Consider the following 20,549-nt stretch of genomic DNA (forward strand, 5'->3'; position numbering starts at 1 on the left):
GATAGCTGATCAGTTCAAACCAAGAAGGCCAGTAGGCCGTTCCTACAGGAAGTATAATTTGATATGTCGTGGAGTTGTGGTTATCAAGCCAATAATACGATCAACTTAGCTCTGGGGTTGCCCCATTATGAAGGCAAAGCCTCTTACCTTATTGAAAATTTGGTCACAAACTCACAATAGTGTATACTTTTCGTGTTGTACCGTGTATTGTCAACTCGTGCTTGTAATACTTGTATAATCCAAAAAGCAAAAATGGTTGTATGCAGTATAGAAGCCACAAGTGTCAATTAACACCATAGAATTTTTCATAATTTATAATATCAGGATACACAATATTGAGTTGATAAATGAGAAGAATGAAGTCATTGTAGGCAACTTTCACTATAATCACCTTTCCATTTCATAATACTTCTGAGACTATGAAGAGTGTGATATACCTGAATTGTCCTGGGGGAGGATGAATCACCTGAGAAGAAAACATCAGTGCTATCTTTCACCTCAATCCAACTGCATCCACCAATCTTCTTCAACCCTTTCTGCTTCATCTGAGCCCTCAAATTTGCCGCCTTTTCTTTCATCCCAGCCTCCCCATACAGATTCAGCACTTGAACATAATTGCTACCTCGGGTTTCTTCCATCTTCAGGAGGTTCTGGGCAGCCAGCTCCCCGAGCTCTACATTACGATGGACTCGACAAGCAGACAATAAACATAGCCAGATGCTCGGTTCAGGGTCCATCGACATGTTCAGTATGAGATTGTAGGCATCATCCAACTGCCCAGTACGACCAAGCAGGTCCACGATATTGACATAATGATCTATTTGAGGCTCGATCGTATACTCTCTCATTAACTGGAACAGCTTCAAGCCTTCATCTACTAAACCGGAATGGTTGCAGGCAGAGATTAAGGAAAGGAAGGTTACATGATCTGGTGTAATTTCGGATCTTCTCATTTCACCGAACAAGTTGATGGCTTTGAAGCACTCGCCATGGGATCCATAACCGGCAATCATAGAATTCCACGTGACCAAGCTTCTACCAGGCATGTTATTGAAAATACATTCTGCATATTTCAAGCATCCGCTTTTGATGTACATATCAGTCAAGGCGTTTCCCACTTGATTATCTTCTTGGATCTGATATCTTATAAGGTAACCATGAATGGCCTTCCCTTTAAGTAGTGCTGCTACTGATGAAACTGCAGCAAGTGCAGTAGTGACTGAAACAGCATCCGGGATTAAGCCGTGCTGTACAATTTGGGGAAGAACAGAGATAGACAGCTCCGGGAGGCCATTTTGGGCATAACACGAGATTAAAGAATTCCAAACCACCACGTTCTTGTTGGAAACTCCAGAAAATATTCTTTTAGCCATTTCTGGCTGCCCAAATTTTGAATAAAGATCCATCAAAGAACTCCCCACAAAAGCATCTGATTCCTGCCCAAGCTTAATAGCGAGCCCAAAGAAAGAGCAGCCTAACTCTAGACTTTCAACCCCCACACTGGCATTTATCGCCATCACCAATATATTTCGGTCTGGCTTCATATAGAAACTCACCATTTCTTTACATAAACCAACTGCATCTTCATATCGTTTATTTTTGTAAAAACCCGACACCATGGCACCCCACGCAACCACATCCTTCTCCTCCATTCTCCTGAAAACCTCGAGAGCATCCTCTAGTTTCCCACATTTCGAGTACATGGTCATCAGTGCGCTTTGCACTGAAACAAAAGCTTGCACTGGTCTTTTTATCAGTTCAGCATGAATCGATCTACCAAAATCATAATAACCAATTATACTACACGAAGTTAAAATATTTGATATTGTGAAAGAATCAGATGCAACAACTCTTGTTTTCATTTGATTGTAAGTAAGCAGAGATTCATGAACCCAGCCATTACCTACATAAGCAGAGACCATAGCATTCCACGTTTCGACCCCCTTCCCTAATACAGAACCAAAAACTTTCTCTGCATCCTCTATCAGTCCACACTTTGCATACATGGTTAATAGAGAGGTATGAACATACTGATCAGACCCAAACCCCATCCTAACAACATCACAATGGACCTGCCTGCCAAACTCAAGATCTTCACCCTCAGAACAGGCAGTCAATACACTGCAGCAAGTGCTTGACATGATTTCATAATTCCTTTCTCTTAATAATGAATATAACTCCAAGCTCCTATTCCACAACCCATTTTCACAAAACCCACTCATCATTGCATTCCATATAACAACATTGCTCTTGTCTCCCTGGCTCTCAAACACGTTCCAGGCATCCATTGCCCTGCCACATTTTGTGTACATATCAACCAGAGCCGTCACGATAAAAGGGTCGCCCTCGAACGAGTTTCGAATCACATAGCCGTGAATTTCCTTCCCCGTTGAAACCCCAGAGAACACTCCAAGAAGAATGCTAAGAGTATACCCATCGGGCTTCACCCGCAACGCCTGCATTTCGCGAAACTGAGCCACGCAATCCTTGCGAAACCCGTTCTTGAAATACCCATCAATCATAGCGTTCCACACAGTCACGTCTTCCGACTTGGGAATATGGTCGAACACCTGTATTGCATTGCAGATTGACCCGCATTTCACATACATGTTGATAAGCGAGGTGGCCATGTAAGGGTCGCACTGCATACCCATCACAATTATCGTGGCGTGGATGGTCCTTCCGATGCTCAGGCTCTGCAGAGACGCGCAGGCTTTGAGGAGAGCTGGGAAGGTGAGTTTGAAAGTTTTGAGAGGTTCTTTGGAGTAGCATTGCAGAGCTTCAAAATGCTGACCTTTCTGGACCAAAGCTTTGATATTCAAGTTGAGGTGTGATGAAGAATGGGTTTGCTTCAAAGTGCAAAATTTTCTGGAAATGAACGATCCTAGATGCATAGCATCATCCTGGAAGCTCAAATTTTGCAATGGCGCACTTTTTTTTTTTCTTTTTTTTCAAAGATATAGCAGACTGAAAGAAACTATAGGCCCAATAGTCTAAGCTCGTGAACAAGCCCATTTTGGCAATTTTTTTTTATCGCAAATTATGCCATGGAATCGTGTTCACCGAGAATGGTGAACACAAGGCAAAACGACATCGTTTTTAGGCAAAAAAAAAAAAAATAAATAAAAAATAAATCGCGGATGTGAAGTTAACAGCGCGCGTTTGATCAAATTATGAATTTTCTGTTATGAGATTATGAATTTTATGAAAATTCATAATCGCATAACAGAAAATTCATAATCTCATAACAGAAAATTCATAATCTCATAACAGAATATTCATAATCTTATAACAGAAAATTCATAATCTCATGGTTCCAAAGTGAATGTGTGGGCATGGTTCCAAAGTGAATGTGCAGGCATGGATTCATAATTTATGAATGTCCGTGATTTCGGACGGGAATATGTAGGCATGGTTCCAAAGTGAATTTGCAGGCATGAATTCATAATTTATGAATGTCCGAAATTATGAATGTAATGAAAATTCATAATCTCATAACAGAAAATTCATAATCGCATAACAGAAAATTCATAATCTCATAACTGAAAATTCATAATCTCATAACAGAAAATTCATAATCTCATGGTTCCAAAGTGAATGTGTAGGCATGGTTCCAAAGTGAATGTGCAGGCATGGATTCATAATTTATGAATGTCCGTGATTTCGGACGGGAATGTGTAGGCATGGTTCCAAAGTGAATGTGCATGCATGAATTCATAATTTATGAATGTCCGAAATCTTTGTTCACCTCAAATTAAAGTGAAACCGCAAAATGTGAAAATAAAGAAGAAAAGTCACACAATTAAAAAAAAAAAAAAAAAAAAAAAAAAAGATAACGGTCTACTAACACCGTTGGAACCGTGTTCACCATGAATGGTGAACACGGTTCCATGGCATAACGTCCCGCAAATTATTATGTGGACCCGAGTTCAAATGACAATTTACATATTAAATTTTCATAATTTACTTTTTAAAAATTTAAAATTTGTATACTACGAAGACACAATGTTAACATATATATAATTGCTTACCTTGTTTTGTATTCACAAGTTTCTTTCAAATATTGCAGTCACACAATATTAACAGAGTAGGATTTAATGATCATGTATTGTATTCACAAATTCCCTTTGTGTTTTGACTAATAAACACAATTTATAGGACCAGGATCCACCTTGTAAGGTGGGGATAATTATGCTGTGGGCTCGTGCCCAGCGTGCTTCATGGCCACGGATAACGGTGCCGTCAGGCACCGTTATCTTCCCTTTTTTTTTTTAAAAAAAAAAAAAAATTAATTTCAGACCACTTCGTTATAGGAGCATATATTCACAGCTTTGTGTTTATAATTTCATAACTGTACATTCATAATTCCATAACTGTACATTCATAATTCCGTAACTGTACATTCATAATTCAATAACTGTAAATTCATAATTTTCGAAGCTCTATGTTCATAATTGTAAGTTCATAATGTCAGAGTTCTATGTTCATAATTTCATAACTGTACATTCATAATTCCATAACTGTACATTCATAATTCCATACTGTATATTCATAATTCCATACCGAACATTCATAATTTTCGAAGCTCTATGTTCATAATTCCATAACTATACATTCATAATTCTATAACTGTACATTCATAATGTCATAACTGTATATTCATAATTTCATAACGAATATGCCGTTAACGCCGTTTCGAACAATTTTTTTTTTTTTAGTTAAAACGGCGTCGTTTTCCGTGAAAACGACGCCGTTTAAGGTGGACCTGGTCCATGGTATAACAACTCTTTTTTTTTTTTTTTAAAGCGGTAAATAGTATTATTATTATTATTTTTTGAATGCTATTAGCTCTATTAGATTGTAGTATCTGTTCATATACTTTCAGCTAATAACGTCTCCACTGAGGCTCAAACTTACAACCTTCCAAATGGAAGTCCAATCCGGGTACCATTAGACCACATAGTCCTGGTCGCCGAAGTATATGTTACCGCTGAAAGCAATACTTTTCATCTACTTAGACTAATGCCCAATGGGCAATATTAACATTTTTGAATTTATTACTAAGAAAAATTAAATTTTTATGTTGGTCCCTAATTATTAACATATATATTTTTTCTCTCTTCCATCCAAAAAAACATCATTGATAAAATTTGTAAATTCATCTAAATTTTCTCATTCCCTCACTGATTTCTCTTTATTCGACATATAGGAGAATTTATGATTTTAAGTTATTTGAGCTGAACTCACGAATTAAATTGAAAATTTAGTGTTTTGTCTCAATAGTGAAGAAAAATACAAGAGGAAAAGAGAAAATTGTGTGGGCTTTACAAATTCAGCATTGAAAAAATTAGATTTTAAGACAAAAGTTAATCGCTAACGGTTTCGTTCCAATCAAGGAAACACCACTACATGCCCCAATCGGTGTAATTCAAATAGTTGGACAATCAATGTTTAGTATTATTTCTAACGGTATGATATAGTTTGAACTTCAATGGGAAAGTGAGTCATTGAGAGACTTTGACCACAGAAAACTTAAGAAGTGACGATCTCTTGTGAAAAAAATTACAAGTAACAAACATTGGAACATATATTACTTTGTAAAAAATTATGAGTATTTAAAAATATATACTATTATTTTCTTGTAATTCAGAGACCATTTTCTTCTACATAAAAGTTAAAATTGATGAATTAGACGAGTAACGCCCAACACGGATTCACGTTCCTTAACGCTGTCCAGTTGAATATTTTCTCATTAAGCTATTAATTAATTAATGCTTCCACCCAAAGAAACAACGACTCCCCCATTCTTTTCTATATAAACTTATCAGATTCCAACTACCACCTTCCCCTTTATTCTTCTTTCTCACCTCTATATATTTCTACTTTTCCCAACTCCACTCCAGATCTGCTGAAATACCAGATTCCCAGGTACGCCCATGGACCTCTAAAGTATTCTTCTTTCCACTTTTTTTTCCAAGATTTCACAGTGGGTTGCTTTCAATTTGCATATTGTATTCTGGGTAATCGTTGGATTTTGGATTTAGGTCAAAGAAGAAGATGGGTCACCACCACCACCACCACCATGGCGGTCCTGATCCGTGCCTGTTGTGCTGCTGCTGCCCTTGCATGATGGTGGCGTCTTTGTTCTCCGTCTTCCAGAGGTGCCTCATGTTTGTGTGCTATCCTTTTCTGAGTTGCTTGGGGTGTGTTGAGCATGGCCATCACCACCACCACCACCATCATCATAGCCATTTCGAGTAGTATGTAGTCTCCATTAGCTAAAAGTCCTAGATTTAATTTGTATCTTGGTTTTGTTTATGATGCTTGTTCGGTCATACACTCATACTTGGCTCTTTGGACTCGTGTCTTCTTCTTCTTCTTCTTCTTCTTCTTCTTCTTCTTCTTCTTCTTCTTCTTCTTCTTCTTCTTCTTCTTCTTCTTCTTCTTCTTATTATTATTATTATTATTATTATTATTATTATTATTATTATTATTTATTATTATTATTATTATTATTATTATTTTATTATTATTATTATTATTATTATTATTATTATTATTATTATTATTATTATTATTATTATTATTATTATTATTATTATTATTATTATTATTATTATTATTATTATTATTATTATTATTATTATTATTATTATTATTATTATTATTATTATTATTATTATTTTTTTTATTATTATTATTATTTATTATTATTATTATTATTATTATTATTATTATTATTATTATTATTATTATTATTATTATTATTATTATTTTATTATTATTATTATTATTATTATTATTATTATTATTATTATTATTTTTTTTTTTTTTTTTTTTTTTTTTTTTTTTTTTTTTTTTTTTTTTTTTTTTTTTTTTTTTTTTTTTTTTTTTTTTTTTTTTTTTTTTTTTTTATTATTATTATTATTATTATTATTATTATTATTATTATTATTATTATTATTATTATTTTATTATTATTATTATTATTATTATTATTATTATTATTATTATTATTATTATTATTATTATTATTATTATTATTATTATTATTATTATTATTATTATTATTATTATTATTATTATTATTATTATTATTATTATTATTATTATTATATTATTATTATTATTATTATTATTATTATTATTATTATTATTATTATTATTATTATTATTATTATTATTATTATTATTATTATTATTATTATTATTATTATTATTATTATTATTATTATTATTATTATTATTATTATTATTATTATTATTATTATTATTATTATTTATTATTATTATTATTATTATTATTATTATTATTATTATTATTATTATTATTATTATTATTATTATTATTATTATTATTATTATTATTATTATTATTATTATTATTATTATTATTATTATTATTATTATTATTATTATTATTATTATTATTATTATTATTATTATTTATTATTATTATTATTATTATTATTATTATTATTATATTATTATTATTATTATTATTATTATTATTATTATTATTATTATTATTATTATTATTATTATTATTATTATTATTATTATTATTATTATTATTATTATTATTATTATTATTATTATTATTTATTATTATTATTATTATTATTATTATTATTATTATTATTATTATTATTATTATTATTATTATTATTATTATTATTATTATTATTATTATTATTATTATTATTATTATTATTATTATTATTATTATTATTATTATTATTATTATTATTATTATTATTATTATTATTATTATTATTATTATTATTATTATTATTATTATTTATTATTATTATTATTATTATTATTATTATTATTTATTATTATTATTATTATTATTATTATTATTATTATTATTATTATTATTATTATTATTTTATTATTATTATTATTTATTATTATTATTATTATTATTATTATTATTATTATTTATTATTATTATTATTATTATTATTATTATTATTATTATTATTATTATTATTATTATTATTATTATTATTATTATTATTTATTATTATTATTATTATTATTATTATTATTATTATTATTATTATTATTATTATTCTTCTTCTTCTTCTTCTTCTTCTTCTTCTTCTTCTTCTTCTTCTTCTTCTTCTTCTTCTTCTTCTTCTTCTTCTTCTTCTTCTTCTTCTTCTTCAATAATAGTGAAATAAATGAAAATAATACACTTATTAAAAAAACACACTTAGCTTGCAAGTATAATTGGTGATTCAACTTTTAGAATCATTTATAATAATAATAATAATAATAATAATAATAATAATAATAATAATAATAATAATTATTATTATTATTATTATTATTATTATTATTATTATTGTTATATGTAATCAACTATCAGGTAATAGTTAATTTACCAAACACCTTTTTATAACCAACTAATACTAACAGTTGTGGTCAAACTAACAAACACAATCAGCTATCAACTAACAACCAATTACCAAACATCCCCTTAATTAGTGTTTTGTAGGGATGGCAATGGGGCGGGGTGGGTGCGGGGGATAAATCCCCCGCCCCCGCATTCCCACCCTATTCCCCGCACTCGCTCCCGCTCCCGCGCGGGTAATAAAATTCCTACCCCATACCCGCCTTCGCGGGAATTTTGCAGGTGCGGGTATTACCCAACCCGCAACTTTAATTATTAATATTACACTTAAATCTAATAAAAATTTTATACTACAATTCTAATTATCACATGGATTTTTTTATATATGTTTGAATATAACTCTAAAATTTAATAAGAGCCAATAAATTTGTCCTTAATTGGAACTAAAATTGATTTGGTAGTATAAATATATTGTATTAAGTGTTTACTCATTATGTTATTTGTGTTGTTCCTAATCAATTTTCATAAAGAAAAAGCTAAGACAATGAAATGATAATTCAATTGAATCTCCGAGGCACTAGCACATAAAGAAGTTTAATTTATTAAGCATTTTTTATTATAAACTTATATAATAAATGAATACTAATAACACAAGTATATATATATATATATATATATATATATATATATATATATATATATAAAAGGTTGCATTCAAATACAAACTCCCTTAAAATACAAACTCCCCTTAAAATACAAACATGAGTTCGTACACACATTAACATACTTACATGCACACATCGCGCACTGCCAACAATTTATGGGATTAACTCGTGCACACACTAACATACTTACATGCACACAGCGCGTAGGAGAAAAAAATCACAACCATTCATCAAAGCTCGTGCACACATTAACATACTTACATGCACACAACGCGTATGAGGATAAAATCACAACCATCCATCAAAGCTCGTGCACACATTAACAAACTTACATGCACACTGGGCACACTGCCAACAATATATAGGATTAGCTCGTGCACACACTAACATACTTACATGCACACAATTTGTATTTTAAGGGGAGTTTATATTTTAAAGGTGGTTTGTATTTGAAAATAATCCTCTCTCTCTCTCTCTATATATATATATATATATATATATATTCTATATATATATATATATATATATATATATATATATATATATATATATATATATATATATATAAAAGTGTGGGTGCAGATGCGGGGCGGGGATACCTCCCCCTGCTCCCGCACCCATTACCCAAATTGTGCGGGTATTTTAAAACCCGTAGGGGCGGGAATGCGGAGAACCCATTGGGTGCGGGTAGAATTGTCATCTCTAAGTATTTTGTCTCAATAATGAAGGAAAATATGAGAGGAAAAGAGAAAATTGTGTGGGATTTACAAATTCAGCATTGAAAATTTAGATTTTAAGACAAAAGTTAACAGTTAATGTTTTTGTTTCAATGGAGAAAACACCACTATATGCCCAGTCGGCGTAATTCAAGTAGTTCTACAATCAATGTTTATTATTACTTTTTGTGGTATGATGTGATTTGAACCTCAATGAAAAAAGAAGTCATTGAGAGACTTTGAATATGAAAAATCTAAGTGACAACTTCTTATAGACAAAACTTACAAGTGATATTTTTTTGGTAGGGAAACTTACAAGTGATATGTATTAGAACAAATACTACTTTGTCATTTTCTTTTACGATGAAAAGTCAAAATGGAGGAATTAGAGGAGTAGGAGAGTAGGAGTAGTAGCGTCCCACACGGGGTTCACGTTCCTTAACGCTGTCACGTTCCTCCACGATTCTTTTCTATATATATAAACTTTTCCACCTTATCAGATTCCAACTACCACCTTCCCCTTTATTCTTCTTTCTCACCTATCTACTTTCTCCCCACTCCACTCCAGATCTGCTGAAATTGCCAGATTCCCAGGTACGCTCATGCCCATGGACCTCTAAATTATTCTTCTTTCCACTCTTTTTTCCAAGGTTTCACAGTGGGTTGCTTTCAATTTGGATATTGTATTCTGGGTAATCGTTGGAATTTTGAATTTAGGTCAAAGAAGAAGATGGGTCATCACCACCACCACCACCACGGCCATGGCGGTCCGCACGATGATCCTTTCCTGGCGTGTTGCTGCTGCCCTTGCATGATGGTGTCGTCTTTGTTCTCCGTCTTCCAGAGGTGCCTCATGTTTGTGTGCTATCCTTTTCTGAGTTGCTTGGGGTGTGTTGAGCATGGCCATCCCCACCACCACCATCACCATCACAGGTTCTAGTAGTAGTCTCCACTGTGTTTCTTTCAGTTTTGAACTCTATGTATTAACCTGATGTGGACATGTGATTGTGTTGAACTCTGCATATTTGTAAGTCTTGGATGGATGGCAGCCCCCCAAGTTGTGTGTTTTTTTTTTTTTTTTTTTTTTTTGTTGGAAAGATTGAAACTTGGTGGGCCAGTCATCTGTGTGTAATGTGGTTTTGTGACTCTACTGTTATCTGAGGTTATGAAATGGGAGACAATTATAAAATGCTATCATGTTTTTGTAGTCAATAAATAAGGAGTCTTGTAATGAGTAAATCCTGATTTGTGATTTTAGTCAATAAATAAGGTAAATCAGTATAGGATATTCAATTGGCTCAAATCAAGAATCAAATCAAGGTGGTCAATTGGCTACTCCCACGAGAGTCAAAGGTAACCACAACTCTTGGAGCGGATAAACCCTTATTTGTGACCTGACCCTAATTGGCAAAGGACCATAAGGTAAACCAACATTGGTTGCCATTGACCAACTCAAGCTAAGGCCAATTGGCTACTCCTACGGAGAGTTAAAGGTAACGGCAACTCTTGCAGTGGGTAAACCTTGATTTGTGACCCTACTCGGTAAAGGACCATAAGGTAAATCAACATTGACCAATTCAAGCTAAGGACAATTGGCTGCTCCCACGGAGAGTCAAAGGTAACCACAGCCCTTGCAGTGGGTAAATCTTGATTTGTGACCCTAATCGGTAAAGGACCATAAGGTAAATCAACATTGACCAACTCAACCTAAGGACAATTGGCTCTTCCCACAAAGAGTCAAAGGTAACCACAGCCCTTGCAGTGGGTAAATCTTGATTTGTGACCCTAATCGGTAAAGGACCATAAGGTAAATCAACATTGACCAACTCAACCTAAGGACAATTGGCTCTTCCCACAAAGAGTCAAAGGTAACCACAACCCTTGCCGTGGGTAAATTTTGATTTGTGACCCTTATTGGTAAAGGACCATAAGGTAAATCAACATTGACCAACTCAAGCTAAGGACAATTGGTTGCTCCCACGGAGAATCAAAGGTAACCATAGCCCTTGCAGTGGGTAAACCTTGATTTGTGACCCTAATGACAATTGACCAAGGTAAACCAACATTGGTTGCTCATTGACTAGCTCAAGCTTAAGGACAATTGGCTGCTCGCTTGCTCCAATTGGGAGTCAAAATTGTTGCATTGTGGCTACCAAGTTAACAGGCCAACTTAGTTGGGATTATCCCTAATCTTGAATATTCACTAGGTTGAATGCATAATTGGAAGATTTATCAATAAAAACATGAGAAAGAGAATATCTCAAAAAAAAAACATGAGAAAGAGAACCCAATTGGATGTTCATTTCATTCTTGGTCCCAAACATTATGGCTAAACTCAAAGGGGAATGATGATGCTATGTCATCATCCTTCAAGAGTGCTGGTCCCAACCACTATGGCTGAAATCAAAGGGAATGATGCTATGTCATCATCTTACAAGAGTTCAGAAACTCAAAGAATGACTGCTAACTGGAAGAAATGGAAAAAGACATTAAAGAGTGTTTATCAGATCAATGATGTTTTGATCTTTATTATCCTCAGCACTGCATCAATTGCCCTCTTAATCGCTTCACATCTGCGTGTTTGAGTGGCTTTAGCATGAACATCTGGGCTCCTTCCTCCAAGCATCTGCATACTTTCCCAGTTAGACACATTTCATGGCATCAAAATGACCAAATTATAACAAAACTTTGAAGTTTACAGTACTCACTGATTGATCCGAGTTGGAATGTTCTCAGATGACATTATCACAACAGGGATGTCCTTCATGTTAGAAGATTCCTGGTTTCAACAATATCATCAGATGTTTAGATGTTAAGGTTTATGATCAGAAAAAAACAACAATATTAAACCAACACTTCATCAGTAAACTACCTTGATTTTCTTGAGCAGCTCATAGCCTGTCATTTCAGGCATGCAGTAATCTGTGATGATCATATTCACCTTTGATCCCTGCAGAAAGGGAAAATCTACAAAGTTAACGAAAATCGCAATGAAAACAGTCTATTTTCTTCTCAAAATATACAGATTTGCCTGCCTGTCTGCTGACATTTTCATTTTCATTTGAAGTGTTGTGTTGTTCATCTCCCAACCCCAAATACTCCAAAGCCCTCAACCCATTCTCTGCAGTAGTCACTGATGAAATACAAATCAAACTGTCAATACAGATTCTACTCTATGATTAACTTTAAACAACACAGACAACTCTTGCCCACAAAAGGGCAATGAAATTCCCTCGCTCCCAGGACCCCCACACCCCAACAAGATAGTGGAGGGGTAAATCACGGTGGCGGGTCATTAGGTGAGAGGACCAGTGCCTGATGCTCACAAGGAGCCCGTCACAATTGTGTAACTCTCACACTACAACTGCCAGGGTTTGATCCTGTGTTTTTACTCACAATCTACCACTCGGTTCTTACCTCTGCAGGATGAATTCTTGAGTAGCATTTCAACGAGTTTGCGATCGACGAGGTTGTCATCAACAGCTAGTACATGAGGTGATTCATCTCCCCCATTCCTTGAAGAAGTTGCCATTATCTCCAGAATCCTCACCAAAGACACAACCTTTCTCCAAGAAAAGCAGGCACAAATTAAACCTTAAAGGACAAGAACCTCAACTATATATATATATATATATATATATATATGATGATGATGTTGCAGAGGATTGGTTTGCAAGAATGATGCAATGAAATGTTGAGTAGGGTGTGGGATTTAAAGAAGGAAAGAATCAGCAGATCAGAGGGGATAAAATCAAAGGATGTGGGGTGGGGTTCTCACTGATATTTCGTGATCTTTTAGGAATTCTTTTTCTTGATTCGATGCATTCCTGAATCCACTGTTTTTTTACCTCCTATATACATAATGTATGTATAGCATGATAGTATCAACAGATATTGATATCAGTATCAGCTCACTGCTCTATGAGATCCCCATTTTATTTTTTTTCAAATTTTAAACTCCCTCCAATAAAGATAAAAAAGCAAGAGAATCCACTGTTTATATGTAAATTAAATATGAGAAGTCAAGTGGTTTTAAAATATTTATCTGGTTAGAGTTTTGGAGTATAAAACAGAATCTGATCTGAATCTGCATGCAATGGGGAGAAGATTTCTGAGAGCAATATCCACAAAATATATAAGCAATCAAATCTGGCCCTCAATTCTTATATTACAAATATTCCTCAAATATAAAATACTAACTCGTAAAATAATAACCGTCTTTTTGTAATATATATAATTATAATTATGCGGTGTTCAATATGCCATGCACGTTATATTAGTTGAGTTTTTACATCATGTTAATTGATTTTTCACGAGTGTATAATTTGCAGGAATTAGTAAAGAGCAGTTGGTGCAATTACACACAATGTACATTCAAAAACCTACATTATATCACGTACACTCTATATGTTAGTTGACTAGTTGAGTTGATATGTTATGTTAATTGAGCTTGATATTATCCTTGTATAACTCACGCGAATTAGTAAAAAGGAGTTGGTTAATACCCAATTCAGTCCTATGGTTTTTCTTGATTTAGTCATAAGACATTTTGTGTTTAATTAGGTCCTCAACTTTGAAGGTTTTACCGAATTGAGTCATTGATTGTTATAATCAAAGACTAAATCAAGAAAAATCATTATATTTGAGGACTAAATTGGGTAAAAGTGTAAAACTACTATAGTCGAGGATTAAATTAGGTATTTTAATTACCAAGATGACTCAATTGAGTAAAACCATAAAAATCGATGACCTAATTAAGCACAAAAAATCGTGGTAAATAGCAATTGTGGTGTACATGATATATGCATTACTAATTTACATTAGACGCTAAAATTACATTATTGTAAAACCGCTCACATTTGAGAGTTTTGGTGTACCTTTAATAATTAGCTTGTGAGTTGTGAATGAAGAAGAAAAGTTTAGAGAAGATTGAAAACGATTGGATAAGTATAGAAAGGGGGTTTGATTAGGCTAAGGTCGTTTCAAGAAGAAGAAAGTCGAAAGTGGTCCAAAGTCCGAATCGGCGCAGAGATCCGATTCGATTTCACAATGCACCATAGAGATACGAATTGCAGTCATGATCTTTGAGATTTTCAAAGACAAAACGTGTCAATGGCATTTCTGCATAGATTTTCAAGGTACGGTCGCCATTCATATCCCATCACTGTAGAATACTACAACATACAGCACAACTCCAGCTAACCAAAACTTTTCCAACAAAATGCAGTTTGCTCTACAAAAGATAATCATTATAATATCTAGGTTGAACTGAGAAAATTTTCGCGATCTCGCAGATTTCAAATGTGCGTCCATCACTTGATGCTAGCACGAGGGAGGGAGGATGTGCAGGGCCCAGCAGAAGTCATGAATGGGATACCCTTGAATGTGGCCACGCCATTGTCATCCGTGAAGAGGTTCTGCATCCAAGGAAAAACTCAATGTAGTTTGAGTACTCAATTGAATTACAGAAGCCAGAAGGGCTAAAATCGCACGAGATGCTCGTAATTTAAACATATATGGATTCTTCAGTATTTAGTTATTGAAGACACGGAAATCCATCAATTCTGGATTCTGGTATGTGAACTGGGAGAACTTCAATATAGACAACTATGGTGTCCACCAATGAATCAATATTGCAAATCTCCATATTTGAAATAAAAGTTAGAAAGACAGATACATACCACAGCTATTTTGTCAAACTGTTTCTTTTTAGGGTTCAATACATCCTCTGGTTTTCCATCATGTCTGGACCCAAAGATATTAAAAACATACGTTTAATAAATAATAATAATAATAATAATAATAATAATGAAGATAGTCTGTACTTTGAACTATTGAAGCAATTCATCTAAGATTAAGTATAAACGTAGAAGAATACTCAAAATATGGTAATGCAAGGGGAATTCACATATTAGCATGTATGGCCATGTAGATAACTTAGTACCAAGCTCAGTGAGTGATCACAAACCAAGATTAAGCAATGTCATTTTACCAACTGCCATAGTTACTAGATATAAGATGGTATGAAACAGCTGAAATTTTTTACCATGAAACTAGCGTTTTTCATAATGGTGCCAGGACAGATAGTAAATCGCGGCTGCTTATATTGTGCATAATCTAGTTGTCCATAGAACAAAATTTTAAACAAGTTTCCCCTATGACCCTATCAAAGGAATGGTTCTCCATGATGCCTCTAGGTAATGAACTACTACAAAAGAGAGGGAGAGAGAGAGAAAATGAGAAACCACAGAATTGATAATAAATGTTGGGCCTCAATCCTTCTTGTTAACTTATTTCAATTATTTCAATATAAGGTTTAAAAGAAATTTAAGCAGAATTGTCAAGACCAAAAAATCTAATAGGCTAAGACATACCCAGAAAAAGACACACATTCCCCAACTTTTGCCCCTTCCGGTGCTATTAGAGGCTCCACAACTGTGTGATCATCATTAGAAGCACATAGTACCTGAAAGGATTAAATAATATCAAAAACATTTAACACCCAGTAAATTACCTTAACATCGACTAAATTCAAATGCTGAAGAACTGCATATGTTCTCAAGTGAACCCTTACTCAAACTATTCTGATGGTAAATGGCAAAATTTTCAAATCAAAATAGGCAAATTCAAGATTGAGAATAGTATCATATCCTAGTATAGCATGTTCAAAGTAGGCCCAGTAGCTAATTAGGATACTGACATAACTTTAAAGAAAATAGCTCATACCATATTAGTAGCACTAAACTCCTATTACAATATTTGGAATAAAATGAATTAGTCAAGATATTAACAAAAATATGGTGCTAAAAATACCATCCCCTCAGATGCCACATCTCGAAGTTTGGACGGTTTCATGTTTGTGATAAGCACCACTAGGCGATTCTGTAACATGGACAATAAAAATGATTTATCAATACTACAGCTAATAAATATTGGATCTGGGAATGTATTTCATTCATGGAAAATTGCCCAAAACATACTGTCATTTGTTCTGGGGTGAAATACTTTGCCAGACCACTGACCACTTGTCGACATTTAGCTTCCCCAACATCTATCTCCTCAACTAGTAAACTACACAAGTAAATCAAAGAACAATGTTCAAATAAGTAAAGCTTTTTTTTTCTTCCTTTTTTGCTGATCCATAGTTATTTGGCAACAAAATGTGACCATAGATGTGTGCTCAAATTCTTTAGCTTGGAAATGAAAAATAAAAGGAAAAGGGAGAAGGGTAAACAAAAATCACATTAAGTAATTATATATATATATATATATATATATATATATATATATATATATATATATAACAACAGATAAGGAGGGTTTAAAATTCTAGCAGGTTGACCATTATACCTGTCAGCTGATGGATGCTTCCATGCTTTACGAATATGACCAATCTGTACTTTAAGCAAACTTACACTAATGTCTTTATCCTTCTCATCCACTTCTTTTTCAGGCACTTTCTTATTGTTCTTATTGTCTGTGGTAGTTTGATTACCCCCTGCAGCTTTTTTCTTCCATTTTTCAGAAACAAAAGGCAAGAATGTCAGTACTAGGAAATTAATACGATTTAGGTAAAACAGAAGTATAACTTTATAAAAAGTGTTTAATGATTCTTCACTAGATATATGCAATCATCAAAAAGAAATTTCCAATGATTCCTATTTCCAGCATGCTCTTTTGGTATAGAATGTTGCATAAGCTTGTCAAGAATTCTTTTCATAGAGCCATAGAGGGCTTTAATAACGCCATTAGACTGAAACATTTGATAAATAATGTACCGCATCAGCATTCTTCTTTGGTTTAACATCTTCTGCACTCTTCTTTGGTTTTACATTTTCTGCACTACCAGACTCTTTCTTCCCCTGCTCAGGATTTTTTACATTTGAATCTACTTCTGCCTTCTTCATAACTTTCACTACCTGGAAAAATATATATAATAATAATAATAATATTAATAATAATAATAATAATAATAATAATAATAATAATAATAATAATAATAATAATCATCATCATCATAATCATTATCATCATCATCATCATAATCATAATCATAATAATAATAATAATAATAATAATAATAATAATAATAATAATAAAAGATAAAAGAAAAAGAAACATCCCAAAAATAAAGTTACGTTCTTTTACTAATTTTTTTTTTAAAAAAAAAACTATTTATTTCCAAACTATTATTCTGTATGACTGTATTAAATCTATTAATTAATATTATTATTACTTGACAAGTTGACATATATAATAACTTTGATTTATTTATATCAAGTAATAATATATCATTAATTAATAATAACAATAACTTTGGAAAGAAAATAAAATAAAATAAAAATATCAACAAGTTAATTAATAGTGTAATGGCTAGAATTTCTATTAATTATTTAAGCAGCGTAGGATCAATACTAGATGAGAAAATGATGAGTGATGACTAGGCAAAAAAAATACCCTTGTATGGAAAATAAGTTTTAAACTACCCTTATTTAGGAAAAAAGATTTAGAAACCACTCTTGTGTGGAGGGGAAAAAAGAAAATCAATTTAGCAATCTAGTATTTGAATGTGTATATTTCACAATAATAGATGCAACCCAATTCCCAGCATTCAGCTTTGTATCCACTCCCAGAGAGTGCAATTCAAGGTTTCCATAAAGTAAAATTGCAGATAGCTTTTTAGCTGAAAATTCACCAGGATGGACTATGGAGGGTTTACTCACAGGAGGGTCAAATTCAACCTTCTCAAGTTTGATTCTTTCAAATAGATTTGCCACATCAACCATGTTCTACAAGAAATAAAAAAGAAAAAATGTCAATGAGCCTTATAATCATACATGGAATGATGGAAATTATATGTTCTATAAGGTTTCAAATAAAAGCAGGTTATATTGTAAAGATACTTAAGCAATCTGAATTGGTGATTCACTTAGTTTTGATATAATAGTACTTAATTGCAGATATTTCCAAACTGAACTCAAACAACCTTAAGAAAATAATTTAAGGTTAGTCTGTGATGGACAATTATGGATAATGAGATATAAATATATGAATATATCATAACTTTTTAAACAATGATAAAAGATGCCTTAACTCACATAATATGAATTATTGAATCCCTCCACTCCTCAAACTACAAATTCTGAAATTTGCCCCCTTTTTCATTACTAGTCAAGAGTGACCAGAAATTCAATATCCTTTTTTTTTCTTTATATATAAGAATTCTCTCATTATGATGGGAACTATCAATTCTGACAAAAAGCTATTACTATAGTCTTCAATTTGACTTTTTCCTCTCAAAATAACAGCTAAACCCAATTGATCCCCCCTTCCCCCTCCTCCTCAAGCAGAAGCTAATAGTGCCAACAATGCAACAGAAGAAAAAAATAAAAAAAACTGCCACTAACTAGATTTTGCTTTGTCATGGTAAGGTATGCAATTCTTTTTAAAAGAGAAGTGCCAGGTTATACCTGGATGTAATCCACCCATCTAAGCAAATGTGGTAATTTGTCTTGATCCAACTTTGAAAGGCCAATCTGAAAAGCAGTAAGACCTATTATACATACAACTAATGTTAAAGAAACCAATATTCCATTTACAAATAAGTAAAACAATTCAAAATTCAAATGATGGTACTGCTATCAGAAGTGAAGAAAGTATATAGGCATATAGTAGTAGCTTACATCTTATGTATCCAAAGCAAGGGATACTCGAAACCACTGTAGATTTTCATTTCTAAGCAATATCATTGCTCCAATGATGCATTGAAAATGCACCATTCGCAGAAAAATTCTTAATTTGAAAACTAATAAAACATAGTACCAAAAAAAAAAAAAAAAAAAAAAAAAGAAGAAGATGAAAGCAACAAGTTAGATGTTAAGTGCAAAAGATCTAGCACTTGGCAGGGAGCACGAGCAGCAAATTTATAATTATGATTGAGCTTAAAACTTGTAAAAGCATTTATATCATTAAAAAGACAGCAGTGTTTTTAATTCTTTATGCTTTTTAAAAATTCAACAATCCCCAAAATTAAGTACAATGACAACTCCTAAAGCAGAAAGGAGAAATGGAGAATGCATACCACAGATGAGTGAACAGTGGAAAAGACAATGATATCAGCAGCTGAATGCTCAAACCCATTGCCTAAAAGAACAGATATTTTAACCAATTCTTCGTTCAATTCACTGAGTGCTTTAAAGCAAGGCTCTGAATCCCCTGGGAATTTGTCAGCAAACTCTATCCACTTCATGAGCTGTAACAAAATTCGTAAATTTCAACATCAAAAACAATAAATCTTAATACTACTACTCCATGGTTATGCAACTCGCTAAACTGCCACGAAATGTCAAAATTGACGGCGTTCACCTCATTATCCTTTAACAAGGCAGCACCACTGGGGGTTGAGCTGATAATTTCTATACACAAACTCTTGATATCTTTCTCTGGATTCCTCAAAAACTGTTTCTGCGTGCATTTCGAAAAAAATAAATAAATCAAATTTATACACATTCGAGATTGAATTTTATGGAAGGAAATTTAACTCGGGAAATTACTGGATCCAATGATAGCTCTTTGCAGAGAGCCGTGGCAATAAGTTGCTTACGATTAGACGCCATTGTTACGCGCTCGACTCACTCCTCGGTCTGCTCTTGCTTCTCAATTCTCATTCTGCCAATTTCACTTGATCGCTTGTTTCAGTTCAACCCAGAGGAAGAAAGAAATCTTCCGTAGGGTTTTGGACTTTGGGCCGTTTCGGGCTTTGTTGTATGGACTATAGTATAATAGTTTGCTTACTATTGACTC

At 32.7% G+C, this 20,549-nt stretch overlaps 3 protein-coding genes and 1 long non-coding RNA gene across 6 annotated transcripts; 1 reads left to right on the plus strand and 3 right to left on the minus strand.

Annotated features, from left to right (window-relative positions):
• Positions 1 to 279: 279 nt before the first annotated feature.
• On the minus strand, positions 280 to 2,923 carry LOC109193953 (pentatricopeptide repeat-containing protein At2g40720). The gene has a single exon (XM_019344784.1). It carries the CDS (start codon positions 2,892 to 2,894, stop codon positions 363 to 365), a length of 2,532 nt encoding a protein of 843 aa, XP_019200329.1. The 5' UTR covers positions 2,895 to 2,923; the 3' UTR covers positions 280 to 362.
• A 2,903-nt stretch (positions 2,924 to 5,826) lies between these two features.
• LOC109193970 lies at positions 5,827 to 17,399 on the plus strand. 2 transcript variants are annotated; one of them, XR_002056349.1, is made up of 3 exons: positions 5,827 to 5,928; positions 10,464 to 10,968; positions 17,389 to 17,399. It is a non-coding gene; the product is annotated as an uncharacterized LOC109193970 (long non-coding RNA). The 2 variants fall into 2 exon arrangements; XR_002056350.1 differs by lacking the exon at positions 5,827 to 5,928 and adding an exon at positions 10,227 to 10,340.
• On the minus strand, positions 12,028 to 13,592 carry LOC109193968 (two-component response regulator ARR16). Of its 2 annotated transcripts, none has more exons than XM_019344806.1 (5): positions 13,164 to 13,592; positions 12,794 to 12,879; positions 12,619 to 12,696; positions 12,455 to 12,525; positions 12,028 to 12,372 (listed from the first exon to the last, which is right to left on the minus strand). In XM_019344806.1, the coding sequence occupies exons 1-5, from the start codon at positions 13,276 to 13,278 to the stop codon at positions 12,282 to 12,284; spliced, it is 441 nt and encodes a 146-aa protein (XP_019200351.1). In that variant the 5' UTR covers positions 13,279 to 13,592; the 3' UTR covers positions 12,028 to 12,281. The 2 variants fall into 2 exon arrangements, with proteins under 2 accessions (XP_019200351.1, XP_019200349.1); XM_019344804.1 differs by having other exon boundaries at positions 12,782 to 12,879.
• Positions 14,810 to 20,465, minus strand: LOC109193960 (probable methionine--tRNA ligase). The gene is made up of 12 exons (XM_019344795.1): positions 20,300 to 20,465; positions 20,112 to 20,210; positions 19,828 to 19,998; positions 19,217 to 19,282; positions 18,470 to 18,535; positions 17,525 to 17,665; positions 17,097 to 17,257; positions 16,727 to 16,817; positions 16,560 to 16,628; positions 16,121 to 16,212; positions 15,428 to 15,491; positions 14,810 to 15,163 (listed from the first exon to the last, which is right to left on the minus strand). The coding sequence occupies exons 1-12, from the start codon at positions 20,360 to 20,362 to the stop codon at positions 15,059 to 15,061; spliced, it is 1,188 nt and encodes a 395-aa protein (XP_019200340.1). The 5' UTR covers positions 20,363 to 20,465; the 3' UTR covers positions 14,810 to 15,058.
• Positions 20,466 to 20,549: the final 84 nt, after the last annotated feature.

The sequence above is a fragment of the Ipomoea nil genome, unplaced genomic scaffold, assembly GCF_001879475.1.
Source record: "Ipomoea nil cultivar Tokyo-kokei standard unplaced genomic scaffold, Asagao_1.1 scaffold1932, whole genome shotgun sequence".
In the NCBI taxonomy this organism is placed as follows: Eukaryota; Viridiplantae; Streptophyta; class Magnoliopsida; order Solanales; family Convolvulaceae; genus Ipomoea; species Ipomoea nil.

Excerpts from the sequence above, each read along its gene's own strand:
- LOC109193953 (XM_019344784.1), bottom strand. The coding sequence starts at position 2,894 with ATGCATCTAGGATCGTTCATTTCCAGAAAATTTTGCACTTTGAAGCAA.
- LOC109193968 (XM_019344804.1), bottom strand. The coding sequence starts at position 13,278 with ATGGCAACTTCTTCAAGGAATGGGGGAGATGAATCACCTCATGTACTA. Across the intron at positions 12,526-12,618 it reads AGCTGCTCAAGAAAATCAAG|GAATCTTCTAACATGAAGGA; the intron begins GTAGTTTACTGA and ends TGTTGAAACCAG. Across the intron at positions 12,373-12,454 it reads ATTCCAACTCGGATCAATCA|ATGCTTGGAGGAAGGAGCCC; the intron begins GTGAGTACTGTA and ends GAAAGTATGCAG.
- LOC109193960 (XM_019344795.1), bottom strand. The coding sequence starts at position 20,362 with ATGGCGTCTAATCGTAAGCAACTTATTGCCACGGCTCTCTGCAAAGAG. Across the intron at positions 17,666-18,469 it reads AGGTTGAATTTGACCCTCCT|GTAGTGAAAGTTATGAAGAA; the intron begins GTGAGTAAACCC and ends ATATTTTTCCAG. Across the intron at positions 15,492-16,120 it reads GAATGTGTGTCTTTTTCTGG|ACATGATGGAAAACCAGAGG; the intron begins GTATGTCTTAGC and ends CTTTGGGTCCAG.